Source organism: Pagrus major, chromosome 18 (genome assembly GCF_040436345.1).
Source record: "Pagrus major chromosome 18, Pma_NU_1.0".
Classification (NCBI taxonomy): Eukaryota; Metazoa; Chordata; class Actinopteri; order Spariformes; family Sparidae; genus Pagrus; species Pagrus major.
The window spans coordinates 5,633,840-5,657,882 of NC_133232.1; the positions used below are offsets into that span (position 1 = coordinate 5,633,840).

General features: G+C 37.4%; 1 protein-coding gene across 1 annotated transcript; it reads left to right on the forward strand.

Moving 5' to 3' along the window:
- Window positions 1–23,472, forward strand: emx3 (empty spiracles homeobox 3). The gene is made up of 3 exons (XM_073487178.1): window positions 1–731; window positions 15,307–15,491; window positions 21,677–23,472. Exons 1-3 carry the CDS (start codon window positions 371–373, stop codon window positions 21,848–21,850), a joined length of 720 nt encoding a protein of 239 aa, XP_073343279.1. The 5' UTR covers window positions 1–370; the 3' UTR covers window positions 21,851–23,472.
- Window positions 23,473–24,043: the final 571 nt, after the last annotated feature.

Here is a 24,043-nt window from a genome sequence, read left to right on the forward strand (position 1 = left end):
AGGCGTGAGGACACACGGACTGATCAGAGCCCCGCAGCCCGCCGCTCCGCGCTCTCTCCCGGCCGCAGCCCGGAGGATCCCCGCTGACTCCGTCCGGACACTTTGAGGAGTTTGTGCTTTTTATTCCTGCACGCGCGGCCGCAGAGGAGCGAGGCGCGTGCAGAGACACCGCCCCGGACACAGGTGAGAGGAGCCTCACCTCCAGGTGCAGCAGTCAGGGTCTGTTGGAGGTCTGCAGGGGAGGCATGGCTCTCCGGGGGCAGCTGGGTGTCTGATCCCCGGTCCGAGGAACTAGTGGACGGTGAACCCTTCATCCTGCTCCGCTCCGCTCCAGGTGCTCCAGGTGCTCCCGGTGCTCCAGGTGCTCACCATGTTCAGCAGCAATAATAAGAAGTGCTTCACCATCGAGTCTCTGGTGGGGAAGGAGGCGATCAGCCACGGCAGCGGCTCCGGGGATGAGCCCATCCGGCCCACGGCGCTGCGCTTCCCGGAGTCCCTGCACCCCGGGGTGTTCGGCTCCTGCTTCCAGGGGGGCAGCGGCAGGACTTTGTACTCGGCCGGGCCGGACCTGGTGCTCCAGGAGGCCGGGACGCACACGCAGAGCCCCGGCGGGCTGCCGCTGCACCCGCTGCAGATCCCCCCGCAGAGCTTCTTCAGCCCGCAGCACCGCGACGCGCTCAGCTTCTACCCGTGGGTGCTGCGGAGCCGCTACCTGGGACACCGCTTCCAAGGTGAGCCGCTGCCTTTGATCCAAACATTTATTAATATGTTTATTAATGTTGGTGTTTAAATTGATCATGTGGAGGTTTTTTTTTTATCAAACATGAGAGTTTTTGGTCCTTTTATTAACAAAAGATCCTGTTTTTATTGTGTGAGCTGCAGTAATCACAGTAACGAGCAGAAATAATGTTATTATAAGAGAAATATCAGGATTGTTATTGTTTTCTTTATTATTGTACATTTAATGTTTGAATGTTTAATTGTTTCCCGTGTTTTTCTGCGGTTTCAATGAATATTATGATATTGTTCCACTGCGTGAATTATCATCATTAAGAATAATAAAATGAGATTATTAGTGAACAGGCTGACAGGACAAAGTATTTAATCAGTAGATGAACTGCAGCGTTTTCTGAATTATCGATAATCGATCATGTTGTTGGTGATTTTTGATCTCCGTCACATCAAATCTGCAGCGTGGAAGAAAATAAACTAAACTAATGTTCAGTCTCAGTTTCCTTCAGACGACAGGTTTCATGTTAATATCAGATTATTGGTTTCTCTGATTTATTTGTTGGATCGTTTTCTTGAACACTTTAGTCATTTTAATCTTTTTATTTCTCATGTAAAGATTTATTCATCACTATTTTCTACTCCGGCGAAAATTTCCTCTCTTATTTGTGCAGATTGAAGCTCGAGCGACCTTTAACCTCCATCATTATATCTCCTGTAACATCCCCTCACTGCTCCTTTAATAACGCAGCGTGCTCAGTTATATTACAGAAGTGTTTCTGTTTCCTCCCTGCGGCTCTGTGATGGTTTTATCTTGTAAATCTTTTTCTGAGCCGTTTTTCTTGTTTTTGCCTCCTGAATCTTGACTGAATCCAACCAGACTCCATTCAACTTTCCATCAATTTAAGGCGTCAAACTTTAAACAGCTGAATTTAATGTGAACTTGATGTGAGGCACATAATTAATATTAAACTGATGACAGAAGCAGAAACACGTGAATCTATAAAATGCTTTACATGATTAAACGCGCTCGTGTCTTGTTTTTTGCAAGAAAGTCAATTCAAACTTTATTTAAACGACATGAATCATCACTGCAGGACATTTATGTGTTGGCTTAGAATAAACTCTGCAGGCTGTTAGAATAAAAACATTAATATTAAATTCTACATTATTATTATTATGATGATTAAAGCCAGAGAGTCACAGAAGCACAATGATTTTAACTTCAGGGCCTTTTGTTAAATTACAGCAGGATAAAAAGAGGAAAAAGCTTCATTTTGAGACATTTTCTCACATTGTCTCGTCTTTTAAATGGATTTTAAATAAAGTTGTGATTTGAATCAGGTGTGCTGTTCACATTAAATCCACCTGATGACCTCACGGGGAAAGAATTCAGATGAAAATCAAATATTTTTTAGTTTCACGTGTTTTTCTTCCTCAGCTCGCCGTGATGAGCGGGTTTAACTGTGTTCAGCTGCAAGTCTGATTGATTATATCGATAATAAATAATAAAATGAGTTTTTTTATCATATTGGATGAAACAAAGTGAAGCAGCGGGACAATCAGCAGCAGCTGAGTCCACGTGTCAGAGCCGCAAAAGGCTCATTAAAGAAAGTCACATTAAAATGAACTCAAATAATCTTGTTTCACACAGAAAGTCTGTTTTAGAAAATCACAATGCGATAAAAGAGAAACGATCGGAAATCAATCAATCAAACAAACAAACGATCCAGAGTTTCTCAACAACCCTTTGAAATAAAATCCTCATTTCATCAAATATAAACATCGAATAATCATAAAACAATATAAAGTGTTACTACAGTCACAATAATGATGTTCTAACACTGAGTTAAATATTACAATAATGAGAAATGATGTAAAACTAATAAAATACATCATATCATGTAATATAAATATAATAATATATAGTATTTAAATATCAGACAATAAATTTAAAATGATAATTACATCTCGGTGTTTATAAATAACAATATACATTTGTAATTAAAACAATTAAAATGACACATTTTGTAAATGAATTAAAAAATAAAAACATTAAATCATTTTGAGGATTTAATGTCAGAGAATAAAAATGTTTCTCCTTCAGATTCACATGAAAACAGTTAAATATCAGACTTCATTACTCGGTGATGGAATGTAACTGAGTACATTTACTCCAGGTGGCTATTCGTACTTTACTCGAGTATTTCCATTTTCTGCTACTTTATAATGTAAATAAATGATATGACTTCATGAAACAGCGGTGAGTTATTAAACATGAACGCATCAATAACAATGATCCAATAATTTAATACGTATAATTAAGACATTCTGCATAATGAGGATTCTTACTTTTGGTACTCCAAATAATACTTCTGTACTTTTGCTGCAGGATTTCTTGTTGTAACAGTATTTCTACGCTGTGGTACTTTTTAAAGAGAAAGATCTGAGTACTTCCTTCAACACTTAACAGCATTGATGGAACGTAACTGAGTACATTTACTCAAATACTGTACTTGGATTTACTTGTATTTTTCCATTTTCTGCTACATTCTGGAGGCAAATACTGTACTTTTTACTCCACTACATTTATCTGATAACTTTAGTTACTAGTTACTTTACAGATTACATGCTGCATCAGAGCTGAAGTCGCTCATTTTTAATTTATTGACTCCAATAATCAGAAGAATGATCAGTCGACCCAGAGTACACAGTACACAGTACACAGGATATATCTACATGTAAATATATGTGTTTCACTTTTACTTGTACTACTTTTACTCGAGTACTCTTCATATGGGTGACTTTCGCTTTTACCAAAGTAATATTTTAGCATCATATCTTTACTTTTACTCGAGTACAACAGTAACAGATACAAGCTGAACTGAGATGATTTTATTAAATCAGCAGAAGAAGAAACACAGACAGGAAGTGTAGTTTCAGACTTCTTCTTCTTCAGTTTTTGTTTTAACTTGTTCACGTCCAGTTTCTTGAATCAAACAGCTGCTGAGGGACGTTGATACTGTCTGACACACACGTGTTGTGTTCCTGAAGCTCGTTGAGGCTCCATGTTGTTTCTTTCATCATTTCACAAACCTTCAGGCCAGATTTAAATAAAGTTCTGTGAGTTTGAACAAAGTTAACTGACAGCTGAGGCTCATAACTGCTGAAATGATTTAAATTCAACAAAGCTTTATTTACACAACACAGCTGGCTGTCAATCAACACGTCAACTGTCCTGTTGGTGGTTTTAACTCCTCGCTGTGTGATGTCATCACAGTCAGAGCGACTAACCATTAACTTCATCATCGATCGCTCTGCAGAGTATCATTTAGTTTATAAATGAATCAGTGAAGAATTCTTACAGATATCATGAAGGTTTATAACCAGGAGGAAAACATCTTGACCTTGGTTTAAAAATGTATAAATTAGGAATAAAGATGACTTTTTAGTGACATTTTATCAAGTTTGAATCTTCTGGACGAGGTTCAGTTTTTATTTTTGTTTTTATTTGATAATAAAGTAAAGCTAATAAAAAATATTACTCAGGTTTGTACTCCAATAAAAACATGCACCTCCAACTTTTAGTGATTTATAATTTCATAATGTTTCAGGTGAACTGAAAGATGTTTTTTAATATAAATGAATTATTTAAAATGAGCTCAACATGGTCATTACATGGTTTTCATATCACAGTGAGGTCATATATTAATATCAATACTACTAATAATATTAATAATAATAAAGCTTGATAACCTCCTGGATATAACGATGATCTATAACAGTTATCTCAGGATTAATACTTTACTTCCTGGTTGAGTAATGTTAACACAGACACACACACACACGCACACACACACACACACACACACACACACACACACACACACACACACACTCAGCTCGTCACCTGTCAGATTAAAGGCTTCTGTTGAGTCGGTGGATTTTCTGTCTGTCGGCTGTAAAAACACAGAGAGCGATCACAGCTCTGAACGTTTCTGTGCTTTTTATTTCAATTTAAAGGAAACTGGAAACATTTTGATGCTTTTATTGTGGAAAAGTCAACAGATATTACCGTGTCTGATACACAGACCACACATAAAAATACTACGAATAATAACTCACAAGCAACTTCAGTTACCTTGTTGAAAAATTCCTAAAACCAGTGATGAGATGTGACTAAGTTATTCTTCCATTCAGCTACATTCTGGAGGCAAATATTGTACTTTTTACTTCACTACATTTATCTGAAAACTTTAGTTACTAGTTACTTTGCAGATTACATGCTGCATCAGAGTCGAAGTTGCTCATTTTTATATTAATTTATCTGTTTACATAAAAACAAATACTGATTTTAATGATCAGAAAAATGTTTAATAACAGATTTCTTTCAAGCAGTAACAGCTGAGGTACCTGTCGCTCCCACACAGGTGATCCCATTATCTCCTCCTCCTCCTCGTTCTCCTCCTCTTTGTCCTCCTCCTCCTCCTCGTTCTCCTGCTCTTGGTCCTCCTCCTCCTCTCACAGTCTGCTGCTCCTTCGTTCACTCAGACACATTTTTATTCATTAGCTGGAAGCAGCTGACAGCCTCCATCACCTCTCTGTCTCCTGTTTCTATGGTCAGCTGAGTGTGTGTGTGTGTGTGTGTGTGTGTGTGTCAGGTAGGACAAACAAGAAGTCCTCCAGGCAGCTGAGGGTCAAAGTTCATCCTTGACCTTGAAAACAATCGTCTCCTGCTCCCTCCATTTGTGGAGCTGATGCTCAGATTTCTGTTTTTTTTCCTGAGCACTTTAAGGTTTAAATTTCATTGAGCATTGAGGAAAAACTCCTTAAAGTCTGAGGTCTTCTGACTGTGACGAGCTTTTAATGTGAAGCATCAGCAAGAAGTGTTCAGTCACAGCAGCTTAAAGGACCAGTTCACCCAAATTAAAAATCAAAATTCAGTCATAATCTCTTCAATCTGACCTCTGATTCGTTTAAAAACATAGTGAGGAGGAGGAGGAGGAGGAGGAGGAGGAGGAGTGTGTCTGTTACAAACACACACACACACACACACACACACACACACACACTTTTCTCTGTCACAGGTCTGGACTTGTTTTCAGTGCCAGGGGAACCTGATGTGCCATCTGCTCCAACAACGCTCCTCCTCCTCCTCCTCCTCGTCCTCCTCCTCTTCTTCTTCCTCCTCGTCTCTGACAGTGAAAATATTCTCAGCATTTTCTCTTTGATTATTTTGTTAATCATCATACTGACATGAACATTTAGTTTTGGCGTGTCTCTTCCTCCTCCTCCTCCTCTTCTTCTTCCTCCTCTAACAGCGACATACTCTCATTATTTTTATCTGACTATTTTATTTTGTTAAATCTGTATGAAATCAAAATGTTTCTGCCACTTTTGTTTTGGCGTCTTGTCCTCTTCCTCTCTTTAAAAAATCTTTAATTTAACAAGTTAATGTATAAAGAGGCAAAACAGACAGATTTGGTACAGATAGTTAATAACTTATATTATTATAATAATTATTATTATTATTATTAAGTGTTAACTTCAGCAGTTCACATTACTTTGGCTGCCTGTCTGATTCATAATTGATTTGAAGATTTTATTGATCACTTTTAAAGTATTTAAACTTTAAGAGACTTTGAGACTGGTCGTCTCAAAGTGGAGACTTCAATCTGAAGGTGAGCGTGCTTCTGTCATCAGGACTTTGGAATGACCTGCCTGAGGAGAAAAGGCCTCCATTATTATAGACTTGTTTTTATAGACATATTTTTTGCTTTTATTGCCTTTTTCCATCTTGTGTTAACTTTTCCTCAGTCTGGGCTTGTTGCTGTTTGGTTTTTATTTTTTAAAATTGTGTTGAGTTTCCTGTCTATCAAATCACTTTGTAAATAATGTTGTTTAATATGTTATATGACTAAAGTTCATAAGAAAAGTTAAGTGCTCGTATAGCAACAACAGCCTGTTTTATTCCCATGATGCATCTATTTTCCACAATTTTGTGCATCAAATGTTGATTATCATTTAGAAAGTACTTTTTGTTTAGAGGCGATCTCACTCTCTCTCTTTGGTAGTGAATGAAGAGAGACAGATAATTCATTGACCCCCCCCCCTCACAGTGGTTCGGTCCACTGCCAATCCACCTGCACCTCCACATTTTGGCGCTCGGTCCGGATGTCGGTGGAGACCGAGGCGAAGTTAGTTTTGTGTTGGATATTGGACAGACATTCACTCCGGAGACACCCAGCGGCGTCTCTTCCTCAGTGTCACCCAGTGTTGGCAGCAGGAGGGCGGTCAGCTGCCTCCCAGAACCTCCGGTGCGCTGGAGGCAGTCTTAGGGACCATCAATAAATTACCCTGTTGTTTGTTTGAGTTACACAAAAACAATGTTTCTTCACGCTGACTGGATGATATAAGTGAAACTCGTGATTTGATTGATTGCTAATGTGTTCTGTATTTATTTTGCAAAAATGTGTTAATAAAATTATGGCTTTTTCCCCCAAATAGCTTCCATGTCATGTGACCCAGTGACTCCAAACCACTGCCGAATTGTATTACTGAATGGGACAAATAAGACACACCTGTTTTAATTACATTTTAGAGCTTCTTTTATTTTATATGAATACATTTTTAATCAAAATTCAGCATTTCCTTGTCATGTGACCCAGTGAAATGTAATAAAGAGATGTCTTATTTATTGGGAAAAAATGCTGAATTTTCATAATAAATATTCATATAAAACAAAAGAAACAGTCAAATGTAATAAAAACAGGTGTGTCTTATTTGTCCCATTCAGTAATACACTTCGGCAGTGGTTTGGAGTCACTGGGTCACATGACATGGAAGCTATTGAAAATAAAAGCCATTATCTTATTAAAATGGTTTTGCAAAATAATACATAATACATTTACAATCAAAATAGGTGTGCTACAGTATTTATTTATTTTAATCATAATTTACACTGATAGCATCTAGTCAGCATGAAGAAACATTGTTTTCGTGTAAATGAAACAAACTATAGGGTAATTTATTGATGGTCCCTGAGTCAGCCTCCAGCGCGGGGAGCTGACCGGCCTCCTGCCGCCGACACTGGGTGAACCTGAGGGGGAAGTGTGTCTCCGGTGGTGCTGGTGGTCAGTAAGGAACTGTCTTTACGAAAGTTTACTTAAAACAGAAGGTGCTATTTTTCTCTTGTCACAACGGGTTAGGTTTCAGCACAAACACACTTGGTTTGGATCAGAAAAACAGTGTTTTGGCCTAAAATGACTGCCTGCTCAAACACGCTGTAAGTCCCGAGGTCATGTTAAAAACGCCCGGTTTCGTCGCCTCGAACGTGGCTGCAGATGGACCGACTCCCCCGCCAAAAATATCCGCTTCTTGTCGCCACAAACACGGCCAGAACATGTCCCGAGTTCTCCTTAAAAACATCCAGTGGTGTCAGGTTTACAGTCAGAAACATCCACGTAGCCGCCATCGACGCTTCGTTGCTGCGATACGTCAACGTCGCCGCCATATTGGACAGGACACGACTCACCTGTTAACAGATACAAGTACATGGAGGAGCTGCTGTCTTTCTGGATGACAGCCACTGTAATGTTTGAATTTCTCAACAGATTTCTGCTCCTCTTGTTTTATATTCAAAGAGTTATGATGAAGCTACACGGTGAACAAAAAGTTTTGTCTGCATTTACTTAGAATATCGATCATCAGGCTGTAATCACTGCTGAATGCACAAGAGGAGCATGGATTTAGCTTATTTTCCTGGGTTTATAATAGTGAACACGTCCCTAACTCCCTATATTATTTAAGTGAATTTATATTAAATGTGATGAAAGTTTTTTTTACATTATGGAAACATGAGTTTGTACAATTCCTTATGACACTGACCTGTTAAGTAATGTAGTTAATGTAAACCTAATCTAATCTCTAACAATTGGGATTATGAACAACTGGAGACACGTAGGTCATAGACCCTTAAATATATAAGTTGAAAAATCCAAACTTTTTTGTGCCTTTTGTGATCAGTGTTTGCTCTATATACATTTAGTGTAACAGTGCTTATGATGGCACCTTTGGGTTCCCCCTTCAGGAATCGCTCTTGAGAAATGTTTGTTTGTCGTGAAACATCACACCCTTGGTGTCACCGTCTTCTTCTTTTCTTTCTCTTCCGTTAACTCCTCTTCTTTCCCTGCTTGTTGTCTTTTCACACTTTCCTCACCTGTTTCCTTCCTCTTCCTTCACCTCATATTTTTTCAAATAATGAACAGACCTCCTCCTCCTCCTCCTCCTTCTTCTCCTGTCCCTGCCTTTTAAAATATCTGGCGTACATCGAAAATGTTTGCTATTTCTAGTTGAGTTATTTAAAGGTGCTCAGTGGATCAGGCTCTCTCTCTCTTTTAAACTCTTAAAATGCCTTTACTGTCTCATGAAAATGTCAGAGAGTTTTGTAGTGATTTTTATATCAGGCATCTATGTTGGAGCTCTGCAGCTCTTCCCTCCCTGTTGCACAGGATATTGGAATAATGATGTAATATTGATATATTACATGTTTGTGAGAGACAGTAGAAGAAGTGGGTTGTTAGCATTAGCAGCATTAGCAGCATTAGACACTAAACAAACAAAGAGAAGAGTAAAAGCAACGGTCAGCCTGTTTGATTGACATCATCTCTGCTTCTGTTTACATTTTTCTTCTTCTGTCGTCACAGCAGCTGAAGCTGTTTGTCAGTGATGAGTCAGTGACAGGAAGTATGTTCACATCGCTGCTGTCATCTGTTTCTGCAGCTGAAAGTATTGATTCTCTTTTGGGCCTCTCTTCACCTGCTACAGATGTAGTTTGGTATCTTTCTCATGAGATTCACTGTGTAAAAGATGAGATCTAAGAGGATAAACTGTTGTTGAGATGTCAGTTAAAGCTGGTTTGTTCTGTGTGTTCTGGAGGAAGCGTCTGCATGTTTACTTTGGCTGGAAATAAAGAAAGATGAGTATCTACATGCATGAAATCTAGATGGAGAAAGATTACAGATCACCTCCTCCTGCAGTTTGTCTGACTTTATGTTTGCAGAAACAAGAACTTGATTCACAGACAGAAATGAAAAGCAAAGAAACGTTCTGTTGTTTCTTCTTCACTCTTTCTTTCTTAAACTCTGGATTAACTTTAGAAACTTGTGTGGTTTACAAGCAAAACTTAAGGTTGTATATGATGATAACTAGGTTGATTTGGTGGAAGTGTAGCTTAATGATAATGCAGAAGAGTTTCAATGATTTACATTTGATGAAATGTTGCAGATGTGTTGTTGTGTGTTGTGGAAAAGGTTTAATCTAAATGTGAAGACAAGTGATGTGTAATTTTGAAAGAGGAAATCAAGATTTTAAAAGGCTGAAAACAAGAAACGATTGTGCAGAATAATTTGAACATGAGCTGTTTTTGCTTCCTAATGTTGTTTTTAACCTGCGAGCGGGTCAGACACGTCTTTAAAGCTGCTCCTCTTGTTGTTGTTGTTGTTGTGTCATTATCCTGCAGCATGTGATCATTACCTGCTTCCACTCTGTCAGCTGTTGTCGTTAAAAGGGTTAACACCTTCAAGTAAAGGTCATTAGAGACTTGAGAGATGAGCAGCCTTCAAACGGGAGCTTTTACATCTGAGGGTCAAATTTTTTTCTTCTTCATCAGCAGGAAAGTAAATTCTTGTTCATTGTGGATAAACGTGTTCGTCAGCCGAGGCTCTACTGACCCAACGTTCTTCTTTATCCACAACAGCAGAAGAGTTTCTCTGTGTTGCTGTAGGACAGACGGTGTTAATGATCCAAGACTGATCAGAACAGGGTCAGAATTTATCTGAGATTTAAAGACAAACTACAGAACTGAAGTCTCTATTTAGTTTTATTATTAAAGGAGGACAGTGTACATTAATCAACATTCAAACGAATGTAAATGTAGCAGAGTTAGCTGAACAGCTGGTTCTCATCTGCAGTCTGTTTGCCTCAAGGTGATCCTGGAATAAATAAAAAAAGAACACAACCGGTACAATAGTGAAAAAACATACTGTGTTTTGATAAAAAAAACATATATGATACAGTTAATAGTAAAAGTAAGTCTGTAGCTAATGAACTGCACTTCTCAAACACTGGAGCTGAAAATACTATCTTACTTTATCGTTGAGTAGTGTCGTGAAATCTTAAAATGTTATTTGTAACGTTACAGAGTACAAGAAGGTAAAATATACTAAACATGAAATGGTTAGGGCATTTTGGTATGGATCTGTCTCTTGTTGTTTCCCTTTTATTTTTAAATTAATTACCGTTGTGTAACTCCTCCTCCTGCTGTTGGTTTCACTCAGCACTCGGTTGCTCTTGCTGCTTTTTAAAACCCCTCACTGTCTGTACGTTGGTTACGCCCTTGTTCAATAGAAATACAAAAATCAGAAACGCAACAATGGATATACCATTATACATAATGTAAACGAGTATTCACATGCTCTGACTCGTCTAATGTGTTGCGCTGCACTGTTGCATCATGGGTAAATAACAGGTCTGAACTGTGATGCACAACAAGTCTGGTTTTAGAGGCTGATTGGTTTTGTTCAGGTCTTTGGTACTTCATGTTGTATCAGCAGGAAGTTTCCCTGCAGCAGATTGTTTCTTCTTGAGCAGTTCGTCTTTCAGAAAACTTTTCCTTCTGTGGTTTTCCTGGTTGTTTCAGAGCGTTTGCTGCCTCAAAGCTTTGACTTCTTTGACTATATTCTTACTTAGTGTCTCTGATCTTCGACCTCTCTGTAACCACGCTGTCTTTGTCACATAACAGCGTCACCTCGTGTTACTTCACATTCAACAGAATCAACCGTCACATTTGCAAGTGGGGCTCCTCTGAGACGCCCGCTAACCTCCATCAGTCACGGCCCGGCTCAGAGTTTGCATATGAATGTGACTTTATAGACGCTAACGTTGAATCAAAGGCGTGAACACGTGTCGCTGTCTGCACGCCATCATTGTCCTCGAAGCCGCCTAGCAACCGACTTTTTTGCGTGCGGCGTGTCGGCGGCGGCGACTCTTTTCTCTCGAGCGTGTATTTGTTTTTATGTAAAATAGATTTGAAGAATTTACGTGAGATTTCAATAAACGGTCAGAAAAATAAAGCAGATGTTGCAGGTGGGTTTGGAGCAAAAGCGAGAACACAAAAGAAACACAACGACCATTTTTACCTACGGCGTCTCGGGTTCACTTGACCGCACGCCAACGCGTCTGATAAACAAATTAGCTTCAGTTTGCGAGAATCTGAGTGGTGACAAATCACATCCCTTCACCACGTCAGTAAAATTAGTCAAACCACAATGGAAAATGTACTGAAGTAACCAAAGTACATTGAATTATTTCTGCATTTAAGCAGTTTATAACGTTGACGCTGGTTCAGTTGAAGTTCAGGAGCTCAAACAACAAAACTTTATTTTTGTACTTTGCATGAAAACTGAATTCTGCTCAGTAACGTCACCCATCAGACAAACAAAGTAAAGAGTAAAAAGAACAAAACTAATTTATTCATATTCGTACCAAACTACAAGTTACACAACCTTCATAAGTCACCAGAGTCCAAGCTGACGTCTTCATGAGTCTCACCAATAAAGATATTCATTAAATTCAAAAAAGCTTTATTGGCTCACATGTTTAAGTTACATTACTGCCAATTAAACATTACTGAAGAATTATATTTAACACAGGCAAACTAAGTAAATGATCACCAAATCATTTAGGAGCATTTAAAGCAGCTTGTTTCTCTCAGTTTTCTTTTCTCCACATAGATGAGACACTTTCTAAAGATCGGGGAGATAAACCAAGAATATATTATTTATTTTATCACAGAAAATGTCTCGTAAATCCTTAAAACTCAGTTTGTTGTGCCTGTGACGACCTGTTTCTGTGTTTCCACTCAGTCTGTACATTGTCAACATTATAGTCTCTGTGATCTGCTGGTGTTCTCATGTACTTTATGATTTAGTTCCAATACTTGATCATATTATCTTTTTGTTTCGAGATGATTTGGTTTGGCTGGATCATCAAATGTCTGTTTATTTTCATAAAACAAAGAAAAACAAAACGATGCACATTTAACAATCTGGTATTAACTAATGTTTAACAGTCCTTCAGTAATGACCATTTGTTTCATCTCAAATTTAATTCACATTAAAAATTGATGCAGGTTATGAACAGAAGAATATGATTCCCAAATGAATACAAGAAAATGCAACTGTAACAAAAGAATATAAGAAAAAATATCCACCTATAGACAAACACACATTATCTGATTATAAACCTGTGAGGAGCTTTGGATTTGATTTAATTCATTACAACTTATTTATAACTCGAAAGGAAAAGAAACAGAAACACAATTAATCATAAAACTAAAAACAATCGAGGCTACAAGGTTTAAAAAATATGTGAAATTGGTGATAAATAATTCTAAACAATAAGGTGATGAAAGATGGTGTAAGGACCTGGAGAGATAAATAAAGATGATCTGCAGCTGAAGGTGAAATTTATTGAAAGATAAAAGTAAAAATAATTTGCTTCACTGACAAACGTGAGAAAAGCGAGCTGTTTAAAACTTTTGAGACTTCAGACTCCTGTGTTCAAGTTATTTACAGGAGCCTGTTAGACTTCAAACTAAAGACATGTGGAAACACTGCACAAAATATCATCAGTTGTCCTGAATAAATAATTAAAAGGTATTTATATTACATAATAAGGCGATTGTAACTGAATATTTACAGCTGCTGATTATCTTCAAACGTACTTTTAATTGGTTGTTGCATTAATCAATAAAGGAACAAAACACTGATTTTGTTTTCTTCTTCATGGTCTTTTTTTAATTGTGGTGCCAATTTCTTCTTCTTCTTCTGATTAATATGTGTGTGATTGAGAGGAGAAACTGACACCCCGTCAACTGTCAGTGTTTTTATTTGAATGATGACATCATGTTGTGATGATGCAGCAGCAGTGAAACGCTGAGTCAGATTTAAATCTGTGGTTTGACTGCAGATCCAAATGCAAACAACACACACACACACACACGGTGTTTGATCAGATTAAGCAGTATCCCAGAGCAAACAGTACACACACACACAGACCTGTATCATGTTCATGGATATGAAGCTGCTGTTCTCTATGAGGACTCTGTGTCTGTGATCACATTCATGTCTGTCTGGATTCACTGAACTGTTTGAGGGTTAAAGTCTGAACAGTAATAATCTGCTCTGAGAATCTCTGTTCTGCTTTGAGAAGAAAATACTGAAACTAAACTGGAGAACTTAATAATTTTGTTTTTTTTTGTATGGAGCCCTGAGGGGCAATTTCATTTTTTGGGTTTTTTTTTCTGGTGAATTATTTTCTCTCCTGTGTTTCTGACTTGAGAACTGGTGGAATTAAAAAAAAAAATTTTTTTACATTTTTTTTCAGGACAAAAAAATTAACGCGGCTCCACACGTAATTTCTTTTTCACTCTGTTCCACACAAAGAAAAAAAATATCATGAAAAGTGTTTCTTTTTCTCCCACTTGGTTTCACACAGGGAATTTTTTCCCTGTGAAATTTTTTTTGTTCTCATGACATTTTTTTCCCCTCCTGGGGATTTTTTTTACTCCGTTCCTTACATAGGAAAAAAATATTGTGAAATAGGTGGTTATTTTAGGTGTTTTTTTCTTGTGAAATTTTTTCTTGGTTCTTGGTTTTGAACATGGCAAAAAATGTCTACTGAAATGATTTTCTTCCACTGGATTTTTTTTTTCACAGATTAAAAAATAAATAAATAAATAAATATTATCCTGACAAAACTTTTTTCATAAAGTATGTTTAGAGTCATTAACACAGGAGAGAATTTAGATCAGACTCAGAAAATGGATCACCAGAAAAAATAAACTCTCTCTTGCCCCTCAGAGCTTCTGTAGTTTTATGTTGGTGAAGGTTTTGCATCATTGCGTGCTCTTGTAGTCTTTTATCTTTCTATTTTTGTCTTTTTTAAAAATCTTTTATTGGTTCACACATATAGAAATAATACAAATGAATAAACACGAGTAACAAAAGATGGAGAGGTGCTGAACCCGCCTACAGTGAAAGATGGATTAATAAGCAGGACAGGGGGACGACTAAAAATAAGATTCATCACACAAGAAGTAACAATATGAGCAACCAGGAAACTGATGAGTTATACTTTCTTCTTCAGTCTTGCAACAACGTGCATGATTTTCAAACAGCCAATCAAATCCTTCATAGAGCTGTGACATCATCACATCTTCTTGCTTTACCGCAAATGAAGAAGAAATGAGTCGGTCCTGAAACGATTTCAAGGTACAGTCAGATTCTGGAGAAACATTTGGGTTTGTCAGTGTCGATATCTGATGATGCAGAATCGCTGACGGCACCTTTAATCACGAACACATAACTTTTTACAAGACTTTGATGACGTAACATTTACCATCAACACCAGATCAGACTGATTCTCACTAAAAGATCTGTGACCCATTTGTTGTTCTTCCACTGCAGGCGTCCACTTGTTTATTGATCTTTGTTTTGATTGGTTGTTTGTGTCCAGGTGAGGACAGCAGTCCGGAGAACATGCTGCTTCACGGTCCGTTCTCCAGGAAACCCAAGCGGATCCGGACGGCGTTCTCTCCGTCGCAACTGCTGCGTCTGGAGCGAGCCTTCGAGAAGAATCACTACGTGGTCGGAGCCGAGAGGAAGCAGCTGGCCAGCGGGCTGTGTCTGACCGAAACGCAGGTAGGCATCATCGGTAACTGAGGGGGAGGAGGAGGGCAGGATGGGAAACTGAGGACAGGGAATGTTTAAAAAAAAATGTATATAAAAATATTTTCTTTTATTCAACATAGATCAGTTTTATCTGTGGTGGAAAGTAATTAAATACATTTACTCAAGTAAAAAGGAACTTGTAATTGTACTGTCGCTATAATCTGACCAGATGCGTCTTCAAATATATATGAATAAATGGATGAATGAAGGATCAGTGAAGTCGTGCAGATAAAATAACAAATAGTAAAAAAATTAAATAAATAAAACCAAACATGAGTTTCACTTAACACTTAAACATTTCTTAATGAATGAATGAATCACAGTGAATTAATGGAAACAGCTTAAAATAGTTAAAAATGATGTTAGAATTTCTGAAATTATGAATAAATGAACAAATCAATGTGTAACATGAAAGTAAACAAACAACAAAAGAGCAGATTCTGAAAATATGGAAAATGTATTTAAGTTAATGAAAAATCTAATATGAAATAATGACTGAGTAAATAAATGATTGATGAGTTGATGAGTAAAATCTGTCCAAATTAATAAAAACTGCTCAGAAAAAATGACTAAGCAAAAAAAGATTTCTTCCAGACGAATGAATTTAAACTGTCAAGAAAAAATAGAGATGAAAGAATCAGTGAAGCCTGGCGAGTCTCATCTAAATCATTTTCTCTCCTTTGATTACGACTTCAGAATTGGTGAGGAAAAAAGTTCCTTCATTTTTTTCCGTCTGTGGAAATGTGGAGGAAAACACAAAAATATTTGTTTCATGTGTGAAACTGAGTGAAAACAAAAAAACAGAGTGGAAGAGTTGTAATTATTTTTCTTCTTCAGGATGATTTTTCTCCGGCTGAAGGCTCGACTGCTTCACGTTAAAGACATTTCTCTGCACGCTAAACACAACATACATCTTCTGTGTGTCAGCCGGTGATGTAACAGTACTGTCATGTCTGTCTTTAGGAGAGGAATGTGGTGTAATTGGCGCTGATCTTTTCTCCTGGTTTTTTTTTCCTTTTCTTTTCACAGATGGAAAAAAATGTCAGGAACTTATAAAGATTATCTCCTTCAAAGCTTGTTTCCCTCCAGTTCTGAAGTCATGAACACAAGAGAGGAAATAATTAAGATGAGACTCAGAAAATGGATAAACAGAACAAAGTATTCTCGATTGTCCCTCAGGGCTTCTGAAGTTAAAAAGTCTGATCTAAATTATTTTCTCTCCTTTGTTTATGACCTCAGAACTGGAGGGAAAAAGTTTTGCAGGATCATTTTTTATAAGATCCTGAAACCACTCTGTTTCTATCTGTGAAAACATAAAAAACTACTGTATTGTACTCTAACAACTGACAGTCGCCTTTATAACCATAAACTGCTCATGTATCAGAATGAGATGACTTGTTGATAATACACAATACTCCACCCGTGACACTGACGGCAGATTAGTGACAGTTACAACACATCCCTCCAAAACAAAGACATGACAGTGATGTTACATCACCTGCTAACACAACAGAGGTTTATCTTGTGTTCAGTGTGCAGAGAAATTAAAACTCCCCTGGAAGAAAACATGGATGCTTTTAGTTTCATTATAACACGAGGCAGCGGTGCACTTCAGCCACTGGTGGTCAAAATGAGTATTACAAAAACAAACCTGCACACGAAAAAAAATTATCTTAAAAAAAATGTTTTTTTCTTGTGAATTTTTTTTTTCTGAGTTTTATTCATGATTTGTTTCTACTGAAAAATAAATGTTTCACACGTTTTCACGATGGAAACAAAATTAAGGAATTAAGAAAATGGATCACCAGAAAATAAATGCTCACTTGCCCCTCAGGGCTTCTGTAATATTCTAAGTCTGATCTAAACTGTTTTCTCTCCTGTGTTTATGACCCGAGAACTGGTGGATGAAAAAAATACCGATGAAAGTATTAGTGAACAATGAATTGAACGGATTAATAGAAACTAAATTGAAAAATGTCTAAATGCTACCAGGCTGTATCCTCCTAATGAATGAAAACTCTCCAACAAATGATCTTCCAGACAAAATAAATGAATGAATTAGTGGTTAAATAATCGACTGATGAACGTATGAATAGATCCTATGAGACAATATACTCTAGAAACTATGAATAAAAACTTAACCTATGTTAACTGTCCAGAAAAAATAGCTGACAGATTATCGTCCAAAAAATATGACTGAAAGAATTAGAAACATGATTAGATAAAAATGGATACTGTACCAAAAACTCCTCAACACTTGAAGATTATCCTCTAGAGAATCTGCATGAATGAACTGATGAGTAAAAACTTTCCAGAAAAATCAGCTCACAACAAATTATGTTCCAGAGAATATGAAAGACTACAGACTTCCTGCTCAGTAACAGCTTTTTATTTGTGTGAAACTCTTCAGACAAACTTCTGATCAGTCTTCAGTGTGAACTCGTTCGTTATGTTTCCAGTTTAAAGTCTCAGATTAAACCGTTCGTTATCGTCCTCGTCGTGTCTGAGGACAAACCGATGTGACGTCAGCCTGCGTTCGAGGCCGCTGGCGTCGCTCCAGCTCTGAGGAATGATGGAGGGGGAAGTGAGTCGCTGGTTAGTCAGATCCTCGGCGCTCCCTCCACCTTTTCTCAGGAGTGATTGACAGTGTTTGTCATCAGGTCGCCACGGCGATACGAGCCCTGACGCCAGTGAGACGACGTGAATCATCCTCCAGTATTTATGAGCTAATTTCACAACAGGACAGGAAGAGAGAGGAAAGAGTAATCCATCAATCAGCACAGAGTCACAGCCATCAGCAGTTATTAATCACACATAAATTAAGACATTTTGCAATCGTTGCACTTTTATAGACGGTAATGATCGAGCGATCTGCGTTCCAAAACAGATCTCAGGGCTGCGATCCAACAAGTGTTCACACCAACTTTATTATGACTTTCACTCAGAGTGTTAAAGATTGTTAAAACACTGTAAATAAATCTAAAAATAATATTTATTTCATCCAGCGTAGAGATCAGTTCTGGAGGAAGAGTGTTGATTGTCAGGGTTGGTAATGTTGTGGGAGTTAGAGTAATGGATTACATGTAATTGGGATTGATTAATCAGATTTTAAAAATAAGTAGCTATAATCTGCCCAGATTACATTTGATGAATGTGTACTTAGATTATAGTTACATTGTCGAGGATTACTTGATTAATGTTTTTTCTAACAGTAGAACACACAGTACTTCTCTCAGGTGTGTCGGTCATGTTTTTGTGAGGGTAATCTGATTACACCAAATGTAAGTAATTATTATGTAAACTGCATTTATTTCATTGAAAAGAGGAAAGATTTTTTTTAAAACTTTCTTGGCTGCGTTAATATTTTTTGCCTAAGGTGCAGTATTTTCAATGATTTATGGGAAATGAAAGTATTCAGATTAAATTAAATCTATTTGACGACCCAGAATTGGACTCAATAATAAATTAACTTTCTCCAGAATCACCTGAAAAGTTACTCATGTTTCTTTAAAAATGCAGCAGAAACAAAAAGTCCTTCAGTTTATCTGAAAAATGAGATGAGTTGAAAGACAGAAACACACCTGGACTGTACGCTCTACTTTTATCTGAAGGTTTAGTTACTGAGTAACTTTTAGAACATAGTGAACAAATGTATTTTTATCTTATTTTGTGAAAAATATTCTTTGTCTCATTTGTTTGATCTGCACACAAACTGCTGAACTCAGCTAATTAACTCCTGACTTCAGACTGTAGTAAACAGACTGAATCACTGTGATGTCACATGAGCGCCAACATTTACTTCCTGGTAGAAAACCAGCCGCTGATTTAATGTTTCTGCTGTGATTACTTTATGTTCTGTGTTGCTTTGCTGCCGTCTCAGACGAAATACTAGTTTAGACTCAAGCTGTCATTTTCTTCAGTCTGTGGTCCATCAGGTGAATTAAGTCTCCAGTTTTATTAATGAGATATAAAAGAATCAAACATGTCTTTTAGATAATTTAGACTGAACAAAGACGATTAAATTGTATGTAAACTAGTTACTGATGCAGGGTTTTCTGACTTGGAAGTATAAGGTGGCAGAAATACTCAAGTGCAGTTTTGAGGTACTTGTACTTTACTTGAGTACAGTACTTGAGTAAATGTACGTAGTTCCATCAGTGGTTATAAGCTAAAAATGTGTATGTATGTAAATGTATGTAAGAGAAAGTAACAGGAAGTTTTATTTCTGAGAGGATTACTGTCTAATCGACAGATGCAGCATGTTATCTGCAAACTAATAACTGAAGTTATCAAATAAATGCAGTGGAGTAAAAAGTACAATATTTGTCTACAGAAATGTAGTGAGTGGATGTATAAAGAAAATGGAAGTGCAGTATTTGAGTAATTGTACTTAGTTACATTCCATTGCTGTCTGAATGAGGCCTTTTTGCATAGTGAGTACTTTTACATCTGTTAACTAAGGTTTTTAATGCAGGACTTTTACTTGCAATGGAGTATTTTTACTGTGGTATTAAGATCTGTGTACTGAGGCGTTCTGTCAGAGAGAATGACAAGAAGTTTTACTTGCGAGAGGATTACTGTCAGTCCGTTAATCGACAGGAAATCACCTCCTATTTAACCGTCCGGCTCGTCAGCGTCAGATTTAGTGACATCGTTATCGTAATTACTCAGCAAGCCGTCACACACACACGCACGCACACACACACACACACACACACACACACCAAGCATGAGATATTAAAGTGTCACCTGAGGCCGTTGGCAGTGTCGAGGAGTCGATCTGGATCGTGTCAAGCTGATCTCAGATCTGACAGATTGAGCAACACGAGCTCTTAGTCAGAACTCAGCTGGACGTGTTTGAACGTGGCTGCGTGTCACATTCATGTTTTACCAGCAGGGAGGTTTTAAATCACCGTTCAGCTCCAGAACATTTATTATGATTACTGTCAGGAGGGGAAGCAGAGCGACTGTAGTAGCTGCCTGCTTTAAAGACACTTCCAAACTAAACAGCTCTGATGTTACAGTAGTTTAAATCTGCAAGTTAAAGTCCTGCAAGAAAAACACTTTCTGCTTTCTAATCTGTACTTCAGTATCAAAAAAGTAAAGTACTCATGATGCAGGACAATTTAAACTTTAACTCCTGTAGCTCATCATATTTTATAAGATAACACGATTCAGATGATTTCAGAATATGAAGTAACATTTTGAACACAATAATAATTATAAGTACAGAAATATTATGATTGAAATATACTTAAAGTACAAAAAGTAAAAGTACTTGTGCAGATTTTATATTGTTGGATTATAACTAACTTTATAAAGTTTGTATCTGGTAATACGTGTTGTGATTGCAGTACTTGAGTAAATCTACTTTCATATAGAATAGTAGAACAATCACAGTTTACTGCGCTCAGTACTTACGTAAAAGTTTAAGAAACTTTTTCAGTGCAGGACTTTGTCTTGTAACAGTAATTTTACAGTGAAGGATCTGATTACTAAAAAAGTACTTGAGTAAATGTACTTTCATACAGAACAGTCACAGAACTGAGTACTTTTACTTTGAATACTTTAAGCAAATTTTCCCAACAATACTTCAGTAAAGGATCTGAATACTTCCTCTGTACTGAAAAATTACTTTAGCACAATACTTGAGTAAAACTACTTTCCACCACTGTGTATATGACCTATTGCATTTAGGTTAATGAATTTATGATATAGTATTTATAAGTACATTTATTTGTCGAGTATTTCCATTTTCTGCTGCTTTATACTTCTACTCCACTACATTTATTTGATAATTTTCGTTGCTAGTTACTTTGCAGATTACATGCTGCATCAGAGCCACAGTAGCACATTAATTTAGTTAATGTAGCACAAGTCATTTAAGATACTTAAGTACACGTAATATCAGATACTTTAAGACTTTTACTTGAGTATTATTCATATAGGTAACTTTCACTTTCACCAAAGTAATATTTAAACACCATATCTTGACTTTTACTCAAGTAAGACTTTTGGGTACTTTTTGAAAACTAAGACATTAATAATAATCTCTTCTGTGTTAAATCAGACGTGTGCCACCTGTCTGTCTCTCTCTGTCGTACTGAATCTGACGTGTCACCTGTCTGAACACTCACCTGTCCGTCTCTCTGCAGGTGAAGGTTTGGTTTCAGAACCGCAGGACGAAGCACAAGCGTCAGAAGTTGGAGGAAGAGTCTCCTGAAGCTCAGCAGAAGAGGAAGGGCAGTCAGCACGTGAACCGCTGGAGAGCAGCCACGCAGCAGCCAGGCGGGGGCGGTGACGACGTGGACGTCATCAGCGACGACTAGACTGCAGCACACACACATAAAAACACATGCACATAAACACACACACACTATCTAACAGTCATTGTTTCAGTCAGATGTCAAAACCACTTTCATGGTGCGTTCAGGAGCCTTTTTCACATGTTTAAAAAAGTGTTTAAGGGAACAGGATTAGCTAACCGAGCTAATGTTGCTAACAGGCTTTTTCTTTCCTGCTCACCAAACGTTGAAGCAAATCTTTCAGTCCATCATGAACGTGGATCATGTGGATGGATGTTAAAATATCCCACAAATATTTTCTATAGATGAACAGCTTTAAATAATACGAAAATAAGTCTTTTTGTCAAAGGACAAAGAATTCGTTGAACATACCAATCAAAAGAATACATTGGAATGAAAGCGGGAACAAACATGTGTAAAAGGCAGACATTGAACGCACCACAAGGCCAACTTTAGCTCCAAGTACCAGTGATGAGAGGCACTGATGTTCAGGACAAAAATACTCAACAACCAGGAAATAAATGAGCTGAAGCTAATCTGGAAGAAGGTTTGAGAGCTTCACGATGTGTTAAAGTCTTTCAAAGTCTAGAGACTCTTTAAAGAAGCAGTCATCAGAGTCGTGGAAACAAACACCAACCAGCAGTATCAGGTCTTAATAAGGTGAAAATAAAAGGTATTGTTACCTGTCTTATAATGATAATTTTGTCTAATCTGTAAAAAAAATCATGACAATTTAAAATGTATTATAATTATTGATATTCAGTTGAGTTCAAACTTCATTTCTTCATCATCACTTTTAAACAGACTAAAAAAACACTATATTGAAAACATTAAATGAACATTTGAGCTGTCATAAATTAGGTTATTAACATCAAGTTATTTATCTTTTGTCATCAAAACAGTGACTTGAGTTCACAGAGTTAAACCAATGACTAAACCATTATAACCACAGCTACACAATCAGTAATCTGCACCGCAATAAAAAAGGCCAAAATAAAAGTTGATGGTGCAACATTAAAATGTGATTTTTGTATGAAGGCCAAACCTGTTCAAGCTTAAACAGGCTCCAAGCTGCTCAGTGACATATTATCTAATTAGCAATGGAGCTAGGTAGTGTTAGCAGGTACATTTCAAAATAAAAGTTGATGTTGCAACATCTCCTATTTCAACACATTTGACTCATACTTGTGATTCGTGCTGAGTCACATTAAAATTTAAAGTTCCTAAGAACTTGTTGCAGTAAATTCAGAGGACATGACCTCGGTCAGGTGGAGTGTTTCCTGTTTCCTCGACTCGCTCTCAAATCTTCATTTACAGCTTAGATTTGTTTTAAAAAGATGATAATCTGTCAAAATGTCCCAATAAACTGGCAAAAATTTATTCTTCTAAATGTAAAACATGTCAAAACACACACTCACAACAGCACATACGACAAACACACAGTCACAGAATACACACAGATTGTTGACAGCTCACCTTTCAGAGGACCGATGGATGTCCTGAAGGCATCAGCGCTCATGCAGACAGCAGAACTCTCCTGTTAAAGACGATGAAAAAGAGGACATTAAAAAGAGGAGATTAAAAAAACAAACTGTGACTTCCTGTTGGAGTTGGACTGCAGAAAACAAACCTAACAGGAGTCCAGACGTGGTCACAGCTGTCGACTGAACACTCAACGGTGTATTTTGGTGCCAAACGAAAACCAGCGTCCTGAAAAAGAGACGATTAAAGTGAGAAGGTTTCTGAGCGTCTGTCTGCAACAGACGGCGGCCGGCTCGCAGGAAATCTGCTCGACTCAACAACACGTCTGAGAGAAAGAAAGAAAATAAGGTTCCTCCAGCAGGAGAGAAGAAACAGCAAACATTCAGATGGAAGTTTCATTTCTGTCTGCTAACAGGATTAATCCTCTCTGCTTCTGGTTGTGATGTTCTTTACATTCCAAACTCCATTTGAAATTCACCGTATTTTAACTCGACTCTCTACCAAATGTTTTTGACTTTCAGCACAGAGATCTAAAAATGATTAAATATCAGGTTTAACACCTGGGACACAGCATCTGAATTTAGACAGAAATCAAACCCTGACAGTCAGAAAGGCTCAGATGTGTTGATAAAAGATGGATGATTAAATTTAACAGCTCTGATAAGATCTGTTGTGATAAAACTTACACTTCCAGTGGCCAATCACAGATAATATAAATTTCCAATATATCGTGCA